We start from the raw sequence: 18,250 nt of genomic DNA, 5'->3' as shown, positions 1-18,250 counted from the left end.
GAACTTACTTTCTAGCTGTGCTTACCCCACTTTATGTTATTTGTTAAGTGCTCACTATATGCTCAACACTCTACTAAGTGCCGGGATAGATACAAGATACTCAGGTTGGATGCAGTCTCTGCCCCATAGGGGGCTCACAGTCTAAGTAGGAGAGAGTAGAATTTAACCCCTATTTTACAGATGAGGAAACTAAAGCCCAGAGAAGTTAAGTGACTTGCCCGAGGTCACACAGCAGAGAAGTGGCTGAGGCCAGGCCCAGGCTCTTTCCACTAAGCCACGCTGCTTCTTATGCTGCACATGTGTGCAGAGCAGTGCTTTAAAAAAATGATTCGGGCAAGCCCAGTGAAGAATGGGCTGGAGAAAAGAGAGATTGGAGGCAGAAAGATAAGCAAAGAGGCTGATGAAGTAGTCAAGCTGGGCCACGAAGGGGGCCCGGATCAGTGTGGTGGCCATTGGCGGACTCTGCAAAAGTTGTGAAGGAAGAACTTCACATCCTATTTAGCCTGGTTTTCAGTGAACACAGTGTGGGGGCCTGGCTGAGCTCCTTTGTGGTCCACTCTTGTCTGCAGAGAAGGACTAATATGAAACATTGGGTTGTGAAGTTGTGAAGGATTTGATGATTGACTTAATATGGGGGTTGAAGGAGAAGGAAAAGTCAAGGGTAATGCCAAGGCTTGAGAGACGGAGAGGATGGCGGAGCTCCCCCTCCCCCGCCCCCTCCTACCACAACATGACATCATGGATTCCTGTCGCCACTGAAACGAATGAGGCCATTCATCTTAAATAGCAGAGAGGGCTGAGTGACAAAGAGCATAGATGAGGCAGGAAAAAAAAAAGAACCTAAAAATAACCTCTCCCCAGTGAGAGGGAAGAGGACAAGAACTAGGGACCCTGTCAGATGCCATGGGGGCTGCTCCCCGGGGCCCCTTATAAGGCATCGCTGCCAACAGGACTACAAGAGCTACAGCCCCTGTAGAAAGGCACTGGGCCGGCTGGTCAGTCAGGGCCTTGGCAGAGATAGAGGGAAGGGTGGGAGAGTAGGGTGGGGCCTCAGTTCGGTGGGCTTTCTGGGCAAAATGAGGTATTTCAGCCCTTACCTAGTCATCTCTCTCTTTCTGAGCTACTCTCTCTTTCAAAAGGGCCCAGCTAAAGGATGGAGAATTTCTCTTTTCATAAACCTTTGCTCTGATCTCAGGTCCCGGCTGGGAGCTGTGGGCCTCACAAAAGAAGAATCAGAGGGTGGTAGCTCTTAATGACATGGTCGCCTGGCCACTCATATGGAAAATGACAAACTATTAATAAAAGTATAATGATTTTTAAGCTCTTACTATGTGCCAAGCGTTGTACTAAGCACTGAGGTTGATACAAGATAATCAGGTTGGACTGAGTCCCTGTCCCACATGGGATTCACAGTCAAAGTAGGAGGGAGAACAAGTACTAAATGCCCCTTTTAAAGATGAGGAAATTGGCTCAAAGAGAAGTTCACTTCCCCTCCTTCTAGCTACTGTCACCCAGTTGCCCACATTTAGTAAGATGCAACAGTTAACCTGTTGCTCCCATAGAGAAGCAGCGTGGCTCAGTGGAAAGAGCCCGGGCTTGGGAGTCAGAGGTCATGGGTTTGAATCCCGGCTCTGCCACTTGTCAGCTGTGTGACTGTGGGCAAGTCACTTAACTTCTCGGTGCCTCAGTTACCTCATCCGTAAAATGGGGATTAACTGTGAGCCTCATGTGGGACAGCTTAATTACCCTGTATTTTCCCCAGCGTTTAGAACAGTGCTCTGCACATAGTAAGCGCTTAACAAATACCAACATTATTATTATTTATCCTTTCCGTTCATTTCACCGGAAAGATCACGCCTATGGGTCTTGGAGCTCAAGCCAGGTATGTGTCCGAGCGCATGCCTCTTCCCACTAAGGCCCCCTATTCATTTTCTATTGGATTGAATCTTTGGAGGATTCAGAAACACTGGAACTTTACTCTCTTCCAAACTGACTTGAACTTGGATATGCAAAAATGACTCAAGACTAAAACTGAAAACCAGTGTAAATCAGGTAGCGATAACATGCGGAGGCTTATACCACAACTTAGCCGGTGAGAATTAAAATCCAGAAGTAGGGAACCCAGGCAATGGTTTAGGAAAACATAGGCACTTGCCACCTTTTGTTAGAGTTACCTAAAATACTATAAAACCATAGTGAATACTCCATTGAAAACACATCAAAGATTTCTATAAATAAACATCCTTCTTGTGTTTTTCACAGCAATAGCTGTCCCCAAGAACATAGCTTCCACTTTCCTAGGAAGCAAGCTGACCTTGAATAGAAGGCACGTGTAGGAGTTCACCCACCCAAAGAGAGAGAGAGAGAGAGAGAGAGAGAGAAAACAAGGTTGTTGTCACAGCCGTTCTCACAAAGCTAATTTGAAAGAAAAATCTCTCAGGATGAATCTTCTCTGACTCCATCCCCCAGCCCTCACCCCCGGCAGCCGGTAGGTCAGACATTAAAGGCAGCTCTAAGGTTATCTGTGAAATTCCAAGTGAATCAAAAGGCTTTGATAATTTGATAAGACACCAAGATTGTATCAAGTCCAAACAAGATGGTATTTGATCCGGTGTTTGCTTTTGTAGAGGGCAAGAGGGACAGAGGGGGAAGAAAGAGGTGAAATCAGGGGAAGAGAGGGAAAAGGGAGATGAAGGGTATTCGGAAAGAAGGGAGGATGGGAGAAAGTGATTCACTAGGAGGGTGCTGACAATCTCTGAGCCTGATGGGACTGCAGGAATGTAACTGATGGGTCTTTCTCCCCAGCTTCAGATCTGGCTCTGCTTAAGGGCTCTCATATCTTCTGCTCTAACTCCAGAGAGAAAAGATCTTGTTATCTTTACCTAGGGCAACTCCCGTGAGGAAGAGAAGGAAATGGGAGATACCAGCCTGTAGAGAACTCCATAGGAAGAGAGTCCGAATCCTTCCCTCCTCATATCTCAGCCCTAGTGTCAGTGAGACTCCAGAGCAGATTTACCCTCAGATCCATGCAGAAGCCTACACTGAGAGAGGTAAACAATGGATGTAAGCCAGGAAAGCTACCACTGAAGCAATTTACAGCACAAAAATTACCTTTTTTCCAGTCAGAAAGACTCATCAAATTATAAAATTAGAATTGACTTCAGGAGCAGGTGAAGAATGCCAAAACCTTCATCTACTTCTATTTTTAAATATTGCCACGAGAAGAGGACACTGAACTCTAGGGCAACATGGATGCACTTTAAGTGCTTTCTGGTTTTGTCCCCCAAAGAGCATTCTAACATCTGATCCGTGGAGCCAGCTGGATGTCATATTCTGTCCTGGCATTTCACTGGAATTCCAGAATGGGCACAGACAGATCTGTCTGATCTCCTCCAGCCTCTATGTTGGAGGGCAAAATGAACTGGGGCCCAACAAAGCAGGTTGGGGGCACACAACTGAGTTTTGCTGAACTTTAGTTTTTAAAGTGATAAACTCTTGGCATTTGCAAGAAAATTCTAGACTCAGTTTTACCATTCTTATTCAGGAAAAACTCAGCCAAGGGAGTTAGTCTAAGAAAGGACTGCAGTCAAGGCTATACCGGGAAACTTAGATTTATTAAGGGAAGAACCAATTCCTGCTGGTTTTAAAAAATGATGTGCGTCTCACCATTCCCTTAGACACGCCACCCCCAGAATTCGCGTGTCCAGGTTACTCCATCTGTTTTTACAGGATTTATGACTAAAACTCAGCTTTATCTCTTGGGGCTGCTCTGCTCTCTGTCTTGTTGTCTCTTATTTACTTTCCCAGACATTTCTTACCCTGCCTCAAGCAGATCGGTGATATTAGGGTCTTTACTTATAATTGCAGTGGCTAAGTCTGAGTCCATCACTCCCCTCTCCCACGACCACCTCCATCTTTGCATCACACAAACCTCCCTCCCCCTCCTGATGAACTGCAGTCAACCACATTCTGACACTCCTGTAGACTTGGAAATTGGATGGCCTTTTTTCTCCATCAGGGTATGTACTGGGAACCTAAGCTGACCTTTTTGAAACAAAGAGGAGCAAGACAGGTAGCTGCCTCAGCACACATGCAATCCATTCTTCTCTGACCTCCCCCCTCACTTCACCCCTCCTCCCTCTCCCTTCCTTCAACATTAGCCAGGGCAAGATGGGAACTCAGGGAGGTGAAGGGAAATCGTTGAACAATCAGCATTCTAGCAGGGAAGCAAGGGGTTGGAGAGATAGGTTAAATGGATGGGCAATGTTTCTTTCTCAGCAATTCTGGGTACAGCCACTTAAAATCTTGTAGGAGCAAGAGAAAAAAAGATGTGAATGGCTGTTGGGAGGAGGAGGGAAGGGGATGAGATGAAAAGAGTAGAGATAACAAATGTAATCAAGTAGGGTCACTAATCCCCAGGATACACTTTCCTAATTAAAGTGAAGCTCATCAATCTTGACCATTCGTCAACACTTACAACTGGGTCTCCCTCTCCAAGTTCAGCTGCTGGGTTGACTCTTGGTTCGTTTTAGTCACCAGATTGCTTGGCTCAGTGCAGGCCTGGAAACCTATTCTTAGTGAAATCTGAGGATTATTGTAGGAATGGGTCTATTTTTGTAAATGTTGATAGAGAAAAAACTTCTGTTTGCCAGACTTTTTGATTCTCCATTTGCAACCTAGTGTGTTTTAAATCCTACATCCATGAAACAGACTTCTTTTTATGGTTCCTTCTACCTGGATTCCTTACCAATTTCAATACCCAGGATTAGGAGCACTTACTCCCAGAGACTGGCAGATCTCCTTTTTTCTTCTTTTGCCTCTTTCCTCTTCCTCGCCCAACTTTCTTATACCCACTTCTGGGCTGGCATCAATTCTAAGAGTCAAAGTCACAGCCTCAGCCAACTCATGGTCCTCGTACAACCTCAACACCGAAGGAAAGATTCAGGACTCCAGTACTTACTCTTTGGGGGGATTTACATCTTCAGGCCGAGCCTCAAAGAAGTGAAAGACATCATCACACTGGGAGATGTGTGGAGGAAGTCGGACGAGAGCCTGAGGGAAGAAACATGAATGAGCAATAGGGCATATAGTGCTGCTGAGGAGGAAATAAGCATACATATCATCATCATCTGCTTACTGTGTGTAGAGCACCGTACTAAGCGCTTGGGAGAATACAGTACAGGCTTGGTAGAAACATTCCCTGCCCACAATGAGCTTAGAGTCTAGAGGGGGAGACAGACATTAATATAAATGCATTTACAGATATGTACATTAGTGTTAAGGGGGCTGAGGGCGGGGTGAATATCAAATGCCCCAAGGCAGTCTACAACAGCCCCTTCTGCCACTTGCTTCCTAAAACCCTGGCTTGCAGCATAACCTTTGTCATCTCGGAGTTACACTGACAACTCACAATTCCTCGAATACCTGCTTAGGATTCCAAGTCTATGCATTTGTGTTTGGAGGCACGTGCCGTGCCAAGGCGTCTAGCAAACGCTGAGGGGAATGGGAGCTGGAAGGCAGCCACCTTTAAGCAGATTAAAAGTGGAGGAGACCAAATGCCTCCCAAGAGGGATGCAACATTGGCAAGCTCAAGGCATCAAGGCCAGCTCAGGGCCAGACCCATTCATTCCTTCACGCAACACGTTGACATCCTCTTGATAGGCTGCATGCAAAACTGAAAGGTTGCAGAAAAGAAGTGAAAATAAAGCCCAGTCCTTTACACTGCCGCCAGTTCGGTTCCTCAATTCAAGGCCGAAGGATCTAGAGACTGAGGATCATTCTGCAGCCTTCTACTTGATCACCAGACGCGGTGTCAGTTTAACGCCAGTGTTTCCGGGAGGTAGATTTGATTCTTGAAGGACCCAAGGTAAATGCAAATACTCACGAAGTCCTATCAGCTCATTCCTGCTGCTGAGACTGGTGAGTACCATGCCAATACCATCATGGAATTATCTGGGGCTCTGCCTTTTGGCAGTTTAGGCTGGAGTCACTTTGGTCAGAGATAGAGGAAAACCATAAAACAGAGAAGAGACTTGAATGGCAAGGAGAGACAGAGAGACAGGATCAAGGGAAGGTAGAGGGAAGCAGATGATTAGGAAAGATGATTAGGCCAACTTGGACAAGCGTCTGTTGACTATTCTCTAGACTGTAAGCTCCTTGTGGGCAGGGAACGTGTTTACCAACTTTCGTCTTGTACTCTCTCACGTGCACAGAGTAAGGACTCACTAAATATGACATTGATGCACATACTTTACTAAAATCTAGTTATGTTGGTCAGAGTAATTCTATGGTTTCTCAAGAGCTAAGTCTTATATTCTGTCAATCAGTAAGGTGATTCATCTTCACGAAGGGAACATCTGCCCAGAGTGCACATTACAGAAGTATTAAAAAGAATTTGCAGAAACCAAGAAAGTAGATTTGGTCTAGCAGAAAGAGAACACACCTGGGAGTTAGAGGACCTTGGTTCTTAACCCCACCCTGCCACTTACCTATGTGACCTTGGGCAAGTCACTTAACTTCTTTATACCTCAATTACCTCATCTGAAATATGGAGATTAAGATTTTGAGTGTCATGTGGGACAGGGACAGTGTCCAACTGATTATTTTGAATTCACTGCAGTGCTTAAAGTACAGTGCTTGGCACAGAGTAAATGGTTAACGAATACCATTTAAGAACAAAAAACAAAACAAACAAAAAGAAAGGTGAACAAACTCTGTCACTCTTAAGAGTTCATAGTTCTAGTGGGCTGTGGAAAAGCACTCTCCAAACCCTTCCCAACTCACTATTGCCTAAAATGTCAGTGGGAAAGAGGCCGAAAAGGGAAATCCATGTTTGAAATTAAGCTCTAAGTACGGCAGTGCTTTTCAGAGTTTCCTAAGTATTTCTACGAATAAGGCTCCCAGCTTTGAGTACAAAGTGTGAACTAAGGAGTAGTGGATGAAAAGAGCTGATATGTAAGTCAGAGAAAGCTGGAGAAGAGCCTTAAAGTCATTGATAATTTTTGTATGGTGTGCAGGAAGATGGGCACCCATTGAAGACTTCTGAGGGTGGAAAGATGAGCGCTGAGCGATGCTTCAGGAAGATGATCCACGAAGCAGCCTGGATTGAAGATGGGGGAAGCTGGAGGTTAGTAATAGTATTTATTGAGCGCTTACTATGTGCAGAGCACTGTACTAAGCGCTTGGGATGAACAAGTCGGCAACAGATAGAGACAGTCCCTGCCATTTGACGGGCTTACAGTCTAATCACGGGCTTACAGTCTAATCAGTAACCAATGAGGAGTCTGCTTCAGTAGTTTAAGAGATATTTTTTTTTTAAGATTATGAGTCTCCTGATGGACAGGAACCATACTGAATTCTCATCTGTTGTAATATTCCCCAGCACTTAGTACAGGGCTCTGTGCATGCTAAGTGTTTAATAAGTACTATTATTACTATTAATAACAATAGCAATACCTCATTACCTCAAGAACTTGAGAGCCAGGATGGTGGCTATTTGGAGGGAGACAAAGGGGCACATCCAGGAAAATTTAAGGAGGAAGAATCTGCAGGATTTAGCAGTTGACAATACGAGACCTGAAAGATAATGAATTGTGGAGGATTGCCGGCTACCGAGACCAGGAGGACTTGAGTGTTTTCAATTAAGATGGGAAAGTGAGGCCGGGGACAGGGGCAGTAGAAGCATTTAGGAGAGAAGATGAGCTGTTTTGTTTGGGACATGGTGCGTTTGAGGTGCCATCCAAGCAGAGATTTCCGGGAGGCAAGAGGAAATGTGAGATGGCATAGCAGGAGAGAGAAGGGGCTAGAGAGGGGGCTAAGGAAACCCCCAAGTGGAATGCACTTCCACCTCAGTGGCTCTGACCCTCAGGTTGTTTGATTTGACTGGGAACAGGGCTCTACTGTCTCCAGGAAAGAGCAACAGCATTTTGATCGGGGACAGGATCAAAGCTCCCAAGTCAGGTGCTGAACCCCCACTCACCTCACCAGCCAGCACGCTGTTTTAAAATTTAAATCAAACAGGGTGAAACAAAGGACCTTCCCAGGGTTGGAGAAGATTTATTTTCTTAAGAGAAAGATGAGGGGAATATAGAATGACTCAGGCAGCGAAACACTTTGGCCGACTCACTATGGGATCTTTATTAAATAAAGTGCCCCTGGCAGGAAAAGCATCTCAAACTCTTCATTATTTCAGACTTGACAAAAGGCCTTAAGAACTGCAAAGAAAATTCAGATCCTCCTGGAAGGACCAACTCTCGTTCAAATCAATCTTGCAAAGCAGGATCCTGGACGAGGGGCGGAGAGGTGAGTCAGATGGAGCCGACAATTCCAGGGACCAACAAATACTTTGTTGTTTCCCCATATGTAAAATTGGGATTAAATGCCTGTTCCCCCTCCTTCTTAGACTGGATTCCCATGTGGGACAAAGACTGTGTCCAACCTGATTAACTTGTATCTACCTCGGAGCTTAGAACAGTCCTTGATGCATAGTAAGCGCCTAAATACAATAATGATAAAAATAATAATTGATTATAGTGCTAGTGGTCAGCACAGTGTCACTCACACTCTCTTGTCTTTGCCAATCATTATTCCACTACAACATGGAGTAAGTGAATGTTAGGCTGATTAGGCAGGTAAAGGTGCAGCACATTGCAAAGGGCATGAAAGTTTGCTGTCTTTTTTAACTGTGAAGGATCCATTTATTGTCAAAGTGACCGCAACATAGCACTAATGTGTGGCATGATTACCCAGCAGGCGGTTGTCTTTGGTAGCACCTGTGGTTTTTGCCATCCATGTTGGCCAACTATTTTTCTGGGTCCATCCATCTCATAGAACACCCCAGGAGGTTCTTTGGTCAGAAACTCTCACTATTGATGGTAAAGCCCCAACAGGCATTCCCCTGCTTGTAGGGCTGGGACCAGATCCCAGGTGTCCTGATTCCCAGAACCATGCTCTTTCCACTGGACCAACCCAAAAGATGGACCATGTCAGGAGAGTAGGTTCCAAGCACCATCTTGGACTCGAAAGGCCATGAGCAAATCTAACGGAGACTATTTAGATTTATTAATAATAATAATCATAATCGTATTTGTTAAGTGCTTACTATGTGCCAAGCATTGTTCTAAGCACTGGGGTGATATAAGATAATCAGGTTGTCCCATGTGGGGCTCCCACTTTTAATCCCTATTTTACAGATGAGTAACTGAGGCCCAGAGAAGTGAAGTGACTTGCCCAAGTTCACATGGCAGACAAGTGGCGGAGCCTGGATTAGAACTGATGTCCTCTGACTCCCAAGCCCATGCTCTTTCCACTAAGCCACGCTGCTTCTCTAGGTTTCTAAAACTAGTTTTTTCACCAAGAAAATCAGGCAGTGTGAAACAGCGCTTGGATGCATTAATACAGGATGGCCTCAAAATAACACGCTCGCAGGTAATGACATATCACAAAAGTCTCATTGAGCTCTTTCAAAGCCAAGTCCATCAGGTCTAACCTTAGGGTCAGCCAACGATGAGTGAGTGATTGATTGAGCTCACTTCAGAGCTGAGGGCAGAAACTAGTAGGCTAATTTCAGTGGGCTGCTCAGCTTCATGCCTCATTTCTCACAGAGGGCCAGGTATTGCAGGGCATTGGTAACAGGGAATAATAGTTTGATCCAGGAACATAAGGGAATTTCCGGGTAGCACGATCGGTACAAGGTGGCTCCTGGGAAATTTGAGTTGTGCTTACAGTCTTTCCTTGATCTGGGGAGAACACAATAAAAATGTTTGTGCAAGAAAAGATTTATTGTAATTACTTAGTTACTCAAATTTCTTTAGTAGAAAAGGGAAAAGACCAAGGATTGACTGCAATGGGCTACGACACCGATGTTACTGCATCAGCTCGATTATGGGATAAATGAAATGGTATTTGGGTGCACCTTAGCCTCACTCTAAGGTAGGAGGATACAGCTTGGTTTCTCTATTCTGATAACGTCATTGCCTTTCCCTCATTTCACCACCACCGTCCAATATTTGTGCAAGCACTGTCAAGGTGGAGCGGTATCCGGATCAAGCAAATAGCTCAAATTTTCATGGGAAACCGAAAGCATTTATCACTATTATCACTGTAGGAAGAGAATCAAATCAATAACATTTATTGAGTACTTCCTAGTAGGTGCAGAGCAACGTTCTATTTGGGAGAGTATAAAAGAAGTGCATAACCTAGCAGAAAGAATACAAGTCTGGAATTCAGAGAACCTGGACTCTAATAAGTCTGGTTCTGACACTAGTCTGCTGTGTGACCATAGGCAAGTCACTTAACTTTTCTGTACCTCAATGACTTCATCTATAAAATGGGGATTAAATCCTCCTCCCTCTGACTTAAACTGTGAATACTACATGGGACAGGGACTGTGTCCAACCTGATTTCCTTGTATGTACCCCAGTGCTTAGAAAACTTGGTAAATGCTTAACAAGTACCATTAACAAATAAAAAAGAGTTAGGAGTCACAGATGACCCTGCCTTCAAGGAGTTTACAGGCTGGTAAAATAGATGTGTGGACAAATCATGCTGGTGGATGAAAAAATAAATTTGCAGTACTGGTATGGGTCTTCTCTGAAGTGCTGGTTGTGGAATTCTGCTGGAGAGCCTTAAACCTCAGTTCCTGGATAGTAGTCTCTCCTCTCCTCCCTTCATCAGTCTCACAGGCTTGAATTTAAAATACTCTTTATTGATCTCATCATAAAAAGCTACTTAGACAAAAGTATGAGTATTGGCTAAGGCTGGAAACCCAGTTGAGCTACTGGAAAACACAATTAAATTTCTGGGCAACTGAAAGAAATATTAAGGCCAAACTGCAAACAGTTATCAATCAGTCAATAGTACGTACCAAGTATTTACTGAGTGCAGAGTACTGTACTGTTTGGGAGAGTACACTACAATAGAATTGGTAGGCATGTTCCCTGCCCATCAGTAACTTATTGCTAGAGGGGGAGAAAGACATTAAAATAAATTATGGATATATGCATAAGTGCTGTGGGGCTGAGGGTGGGGTGAATATCAACTGATTAAAGAGTACAGAACCTATGGATATTCTAACATATATGCTTTTTCCCCCCTCATTTTATTTCCTTAATCATCTGAAAATGTGTAATTTATAGAAGGAATCTAGGAAAACAGAATTGCTTGTAAAATTGCTGGGGTAAATTGCTTCAGTATAGCTCTCTGCAGCCTTGCAATTTCCCGTAAGATGAAAGTCTTGAGACTGTCGTGGCCACAGAACCATTAAATATTAACCGCATAACCGTGTTGCCCATTAAATTAATTTATGGAGGTAAAAAAAAGCCTTTGGAACCCAACCTGATAGACACGTGGCCCCTTGAGTGCCATATAAAGCAATCAGCTTCATTGGAGTTCAAGCTGTTTCCATCACAGTCGGCCGATCTGCTTTATATATGTTTAAAATTAACACTGAAATTTGGATTTTAAAAGAGTTATAGGCTGGGTAGTTATTACCTCGCTGGGCAAAAGTGGAGGGAGATTGAATGCCCATTAGTGCCACTTTAGAGTCAGAATTTCCACCTCTGAGCCCTTGGGAAGTAGCTGCATTGGGCTTAGAGTCCCTTGTCCAATCACAGATGCACTGGAAGAACCAGGAAAGACCGACCTCTCTGTTTCAATGTGGTCTTTCTTGGAAGCCAGAGACTAACCTGACCATCAGATTGCCTCGCTCAGGGGTCAAAACATCCAAGAGCTTAGCAATTTTGTGAGGAGGACGGATTCAGAGAATAAAGTGGTTCATTATCATCCTGAGAAGCTCCCTGTAATTCTGATTTCAACCTCCGAGACGTGGAAGGAGAATCTTGGGGTGGGGATGTGGCTCGTGTTCATACATGTTTCCCTTTACAAATTAAGGTTCAAAACCTTGGTTTATTTTTCATTTGGCCCATTCCCAGTTGGATGCATAATTGCCCAGTGCTTTGAACGGTGCCAGCGTTTAAACAGCGCTTGGCACATAGTGAGTGCTTAACAAATACCATTATTATTACGGGATAGGGCAGTGGTTGGGTGGCAGGACCTGGAGATGGGAGAGTTGACATCTTTCTCGTTATCTGCAGCTGGCCACGAAGGAGGAAACACGAAAATCAAAAAGGATTGGTGCTCCAATGACTTGGGGGCATGCTGCTCTTAAGATGTGAAGAGTTGAAAAAGGATGGGCCAGATCTCCAAACCAAATCCACACTCTGGAACTGCTAAGCCCTCTTTTCCTCTACTTCCACTCCCCTCTGAGTGTCCCTGACTTGCTCTCTTTATTCATCTCGCTCCCGGCCCCACAGCACTGAAGCACGTATCTGTAATTTATTTATATTAATATCTGTCTCCCCCTCTAGACTATAAGTTCGTTCTGGGCAGGAAATGTGTTTGTTAGAGTGTACTCTCCTAAGTGCTTAATACAGTTCTCTGCACGTAATAAGCTCTCAATAAATACAATTGACTGATTCATTTAAACCCATTCCCAGCCTTGGACTCAGTAAATAGTGGATTATTGAGTTGTGGTGTCAGCAACGTGGCTCAGTGGAAAGAGCCTGGGCTTCAGAGTCAGAGGTCATGAGTTCGACTCCCAGCTCTGCCACTTGTCAGCTGTGTGACTGTGGGCAAGTAAGTCACTTAACTTCTCTGTGCCTCAGTTACCTCATCTGTAAAATGGGGATTAACTGTGAGCCTCACGTGGGACAACGTGATTACTCTGTATCTACCCCAGCGCATAGAACAGTGCTCTGCACATAGTAAGCGCTTAACAAATACCAACATTATTATTTATTGAGTGCTTACTGTGTGCAGAGCACCGTACCAAGTGCCTGCAGTACTTGTGTTACCATTAGACGTGCTTTCCCATTCTCCTCACAATATCCCTGTGGCATAGGGAGGAGCAAATATTACAGTCCTGACTGGGGCCAATGAGGAAACCAAAGCCCAGAGATTAAGTGATTTGCACAAGATCACTGGCAGATCAGGGACAGAGTCAGAACTAGAAGTCACTCACCAGAAAAAAGGCATTGGCTCTACCATCGAGAAGCAGTGTGGTCTAGCGGTAAAGGAATGGTCCTGGATTAGAACCCAGGTCCCACCACTTGCCTGCTGTGAGACCCTGGGCAATTCACTTCACTGCTCTGTGCCTCGGTTTCCTCACTGGCAAAAAGGAAATTTGATGCCTGTTCTCCTTCCTACTTAGATTGTGAACCCCAAGTGAGACAGGGACTCTGTCTGAACTGATTAATTCGTATCTATCCCAGTGCTTAGAATGGTGTTTGATACATAGTGAGCACTTTAAGAAGAGCTTTATATTTCCTCTGAGGTTCAGGTTAGGTTTACAACTTGAGGAAGAGCTTTGTCAGGGCATTCTCCCCAGCAAAATGGCTTCTAATCACATCACATTGACCCATCACTTCTCCAAACTTGTGCTGTTAGAAGAAGTGTGGAAGGGAGCAGGAGGAGAAAAGGGTAATAGGCTGGAGCTAGTCACTGAACCCAGAGTGTCCTGGTGCCCACCAGGAAGATTTACTTAGCCAAAAGTGGCAAGAAGCTAGCAGGACCGCAGTGGCTCCAAGTCCCAGGAGAACTGATGCTGCAAGGGGTCTGCTTGGTGATGCAATCGGCCTTGGTATCGGACTGTCTGCTTCTCAGACAATCGAAATACAGACAGCCGCCTTCCAGTGCAGTAAGGTCAAAGGTCATGTCTGCGCCCCCTGGAGTAAATTACTGCCTGTGAGATGGCATGTCTGTTCCGTGAACTCGTGACATTATTTCTTGCTGCAGTTCCTGTCTGCACTAATCATGTTAAGGGGCCCAGCTCCCGCACGCCCATTTAAAAATGATACCCATTGTACCGTTTTTACTCAGACGCCGAGTCAAGAGTCACATTAAAAGCCTGATCTCAGGAGATAAGACTTTTATCGGCTTCCTCGACCAGATGGCTTGGGAGGCAGAGCGCTGCCATGAAACTGAATTTCAGATGCCTTAGGCATGACCGTCTCTGGTGACGTGTATCCATCTGCCTTTACAAATCCCAGAAAAAAAGAAAAGTTCTTCCAAGTCAACTTCATCCATCTCTCTCCACCACCTCTGTTCATTTAACTTCTTAAAGAAGCCACAATTACAACCAACTGATTGATCCTGGCGATTAGCTGATGCCTCCTACCAAGAGGAAAGGACTGGATATTGATCTGAGCTTTTAGTTTAGAAGAAGAGAGATTAATCATTACGACATCCTATCTGGATGAGGTATAAGACCCTCTAGATCAATTGGTCTTTGCTATCTCTGATCCTGACTTCTGTGATCAAAGTGGTGGATCTTCAGTGTGGCTGATAGTTTTTGTGTGACTATCAACAAAATGATCAAATAATAAAAGTAATATGGATTCTCACTGAAAATTTCATTTGAATGAGTTCCATTAGGTTCCTCTCGGACTAGAGAACCACAACTCCAAACTTGTCCAGGACATAGAAGTAAATGAAAATAATTGCTGGAAAAGATTCCAACAACATACCTCTAATCTCTGACCAAATGCCAAGCTAACAGAATTCCTTTCATGGGATCACCTGCTCATGGCAGATTCCACACCCTGGAATATTTCTTAAAAGGAAGGTTCATTCTGAAACACTGAATATGATAATTAAGGGCTCGCCTCCTAGTTGCTGAATCCAGCAGAGGGCTTGCCCAGGGTCAACCTGGACCAAGCCCTCCTCCACTAGGGAGAGACTTGCTAAGATGACCAATAGCCTATTGCGGCCTGCCAAATTGCTGGCCAAACGTGTGTTGTTAGATTGATGGATTTAACCCGAGTTTGATCATGCCACACTTTTTCTGGCCTGGCAGTTGGGGAAAACACACACACAAACACATGCAGTCCTCTTACCCTGCAGTATTCATCAATGGGCTTCAGCCTCTTCACAGCTACATCCCGAATGTGGCTTCTACGGAACAGGATTTTACCTGAAAGAAGGATAAATCATGAGTATGCTTGGGTCATCCTAGATGACTCCACTCCCACCTGTCCCAGGAGTCAGAACTCCTTAACAAATGGCAGGAAGTACTGCACTTGCATTTCGACTCTGCTGCTGATTGGGCTTCAGCCAATCACATGTAGTGTTTACTGTGTGCAGAGCACTGTACAATTACTCCTACTACTAAAGCTAAGGAAGCTTGGTGAGTAGAGACAAGAAGTCTAATGACCTGGTCAGCCTCACGGTAGGTCAATGGTTAACAACAAATACAAATCAACATTTTCTTCCCCTTGTCTTGTATAATGCCTTTCTCAGCAAGCAACTATTTCCAAGGCAGGCTATAGAAAAACTACATTAAAATGGCAACATCGTTAACATCCCCATGCAGATGTCATCAGTAGCCTTTGAGACTTTAAATCTAGATGGGCATTTTGGCTTGTTTGTCTCTTTCCAGGAGTCAGATTGCCCTGTAAATGTCAATAACAGACCTTTTCAAGCCTTTCTTCTTCAAAGTAATACAGTAATGAAATGGATTCAGTGTGGTATTCAATTTCATTTCCCAGGACTTTTGCCAAAATGACCCCTCCCCCCCCAAAAATACACATTTTGGTCAGAGAGCCAAAAAAGGAGCTTTCTCTGTGTCAGCTGGATAACACTTCTGGAAGCAACTGATAACACTAGGATAAACGGTTCCTTTAGAGAGAGACTGAATAAAATACAAATTCTTCAAGATATTGGAGAAAATGCCTCTTGCCTGAGGAAGATGTCACAGATCTGGTATTTCTCGTGTTGAACGTCTTTTATCTTGCTGACCCTTTTTGGTTGTTGTCTTTACTTTCTCTTTGACAATATGCATGTCATTCATAAATACATATATTTAAAAACAGGCAAGATGAGTCACATGCAATGGGATGCTCCACTCTCTACCCACAAAATCCAATCTAGCATTCTCATCCCACCTCCTGCACCATCATTTACCCCAGAGGAGATATTGCATTATCTCCAGAGTGAAGGTAGTTAGGTGACCTGATGTCTGTAGGAGACAGTCACAAATCTCAGAGTTCTGCCCCATCACCAGGAAGGCCTCTGGTGGGAGCCATCCAAGTCCTGCTTTAACCCGACATATTGGGACAGAACTTCTCTCAGTTTTAGCAATGATGGCTGCCATAGCCGAAACAAAGAGGCAGCATGATCTAGTGGAAAAAGCATTTTGGAGTCAGAAGACCTAGGTTCTAATCCTGGCTCCGTCACTTGCCTACTGTGTGATCTTGGGCAAAGCACTTCACTATTCTGTGACTCAGTCATCGCATCCATAAAGTGGGGATTAAGACCGTGAGCCCCATGTGGGACATGGACTGTGTCCAGTGTGATTAGCTTTTATCTACCCCAACACTTAGTACAGCCCCTGGCACAAAGTAAGTGCTTAACAAACGCTCACCCTGTCCTCCCTTGCCCCCACTCCTGCCAAAAAAGTGGCCTTTCCGAAGCATAGATGGAAGTTTCCAGTTCAGCCAGAAATGCTTCATCCAGCCATCCTGCAAACCCAGGTATGTTTCACAATGGCCAGATGAGACATGTCCAGGTGGCTGGGAGGTCATGGTTGTCCTGGACACCATCGCCACCCAGTCTGTGCTGGAAAGAAACCTACCGATCGGTTCCAGGTAGCAGCAGTGGTGTCCCACAAAACCAATTTATATTTGTTTTGTGAGTGTATGTTTACATCTGTTGTGTGTATGTGTCTGTGTGTGTATTACCCTTATACAATTCCCTCTCTGTTCTCTTTTGTTCTGTCCACACCTTCCTTCTCCCCATACCCACCATCTGTCTTTCTCTTCATCTCTGGGTCTAGCTTTTTCTCTTTACTAATAATCAATTAGCATTTGTTGAATGTCACCGTAATAAGTGCTTGGGAGAGTACAATATTCACTCATTCATTCAATCGTATTTATTGAGCACTTACTGTGTGCGGAGCACTGTACTAAGTGCTTGGAAAGTACAATCCAGCAACAGAGACAATCCCTGCCCCTAACAGGCTCACAGTCTAGAAGGGCGAGATGAAAATCAAAACAAGTAAACAGGCATCAATAGCATCAATGTAAATGGAGTTATATATATATATATATATATATATATATATATATATATATATACACACACACATCAGAACAAGTAAATGGGCACAATGAACAGCTTCAGTCCCTGCCTTCAAAGAGTTTATAATCTAGCTGGGAAGACAGGGGTTAAAGTAAATTACAGATAGGAAGTAAAATCAGAGAATATGATATGCACATAAATGCTACCAGGTTGTGTGGGCTTTGTGAAAATTTAAGAATATTTAAGTGTGAGATTGCTGACTGGGAGCTAGGGAATAAAAGGTACCTTTCCTGTCTTATCCCCTGGACTACTTTCAGCTCCCCAAAATCTGCTCCATCTTGGGGAACAGAAAAAATAAGCAGAGTTCCAGCAGAACCATGGAGGAGAAACTTCTCCCAGCACTGGAGTCCTACAAAATGTTAAAAGATCTTTAGAGGTTTTGGCACAAGGAGAACGAAAGGTGACCTTGGGGGGCAGGGAATTTAGGTCCATTTTTTTTTCTCTCTCTGTTTTTTTAAAAAAGGAGGAGATAAAGTAATATACTTCCAACTTTGCCAGTCCCAGGTCCAGCCCCGGCTTCCTATAGGTATTCTCATCTCCCATGCTGCCTGTGAACAGGAAGTGTTATCTCTTCTCCCCCACAGGATGCTTGACTCTTTGCTCACGTTTGCCAGTTCATTTTTTAAAACAGGATAATAAAAAGGTCATTTCATTTTTGAAAATCATGCCGGCTAATATTGGGCTGAAATCTAGACAGATGTGCATTTTCTTTTCTTGGAGATTGGGTGCTTTCTGCCAGAGTCAAGAGCAAGCAAGCCTTTGGAAACTGCTTTGCGCTCTTGACTTCACTGTTTCTGATCCAAACCACACACCAAAAGCCAAACTGGTGATTTTTTTTTAAGCCCATAAAGGAGCCAAAGACTTCAATGCATTAAAGGCCTCTTGTAAATACAATTCAAGACAAGTTTACAGCCAGGTCTCTGATTTTTTTTTCTTCTGCTTGTCTTCTAATAACTGAAGACTAATAACAACGCTCAAGCCGATGCAAATAAATATAATAGGGAAGGTTAAACAGAGAACATAGAACAGATCTGAAGAGCTAACAATCAGTAAAAGCAATTTAAAAAACCTTAGAGATGTTTGTACAGCATATAGGGATTAAAAAGAAAAACGCCCT

The 18,250-nt window shown here is 44.1% G+C and overlaps 1 protein-coding gene across 3 annotated transcripts in view; it reads right to left on the bottom strand.

Annotated features, from left to right (window-relative positions):
- The window catches only part of SH3PXD2A (SH3 and PX domains 2A), a 296,155-nt gene that overhangs the window by 158,076 nt on the left and 119,829 nt on the right, over positions 1-18,250 (bottom strand). For all 3 annotated transcript variants that reach the window (XM_029081354.2, XM_029081356.2, XM_029081355.2), the window contains exons 4-5: positions 14,892-14,968; positions 4,961-5,052 (exon numbers count right to left, since the gene is read on the bottom strand). In XM_029081354.2, the coding sequence (XP_028937187.1) occupies positions 4,961-5,052; positions 14,892-14,968 (169 nt within the window). The remainder of the gene's footprint in view (positions 1-4,960; positions 5,053-14,891; positions 14,969-18,250) is intronic.

The sequence above is a fragment of the Ornithorhynchus anatinus genome, chromosome 16, assembly GCF_004115215.2.
Source record: "Ornithorhynchus anatinus isolate Pmale09 chromosome 16, mOrnAna1.pri.v4, whole genome shotgun sequence".
Classification (NCBI taxonomy): domain Eukaryota; kingdom Metazoa; phylum Chordata; class Mammalia; order Monotremata; family Ornithorhynchidae; genus Ornithorhynchus; species Ornithorhynchus anatinus.
The sequence above is the reverse complement of the archived record's forward strand: the minus strand, read 5'-3'. Positions and strand labels throughout refer to the sequence as shown.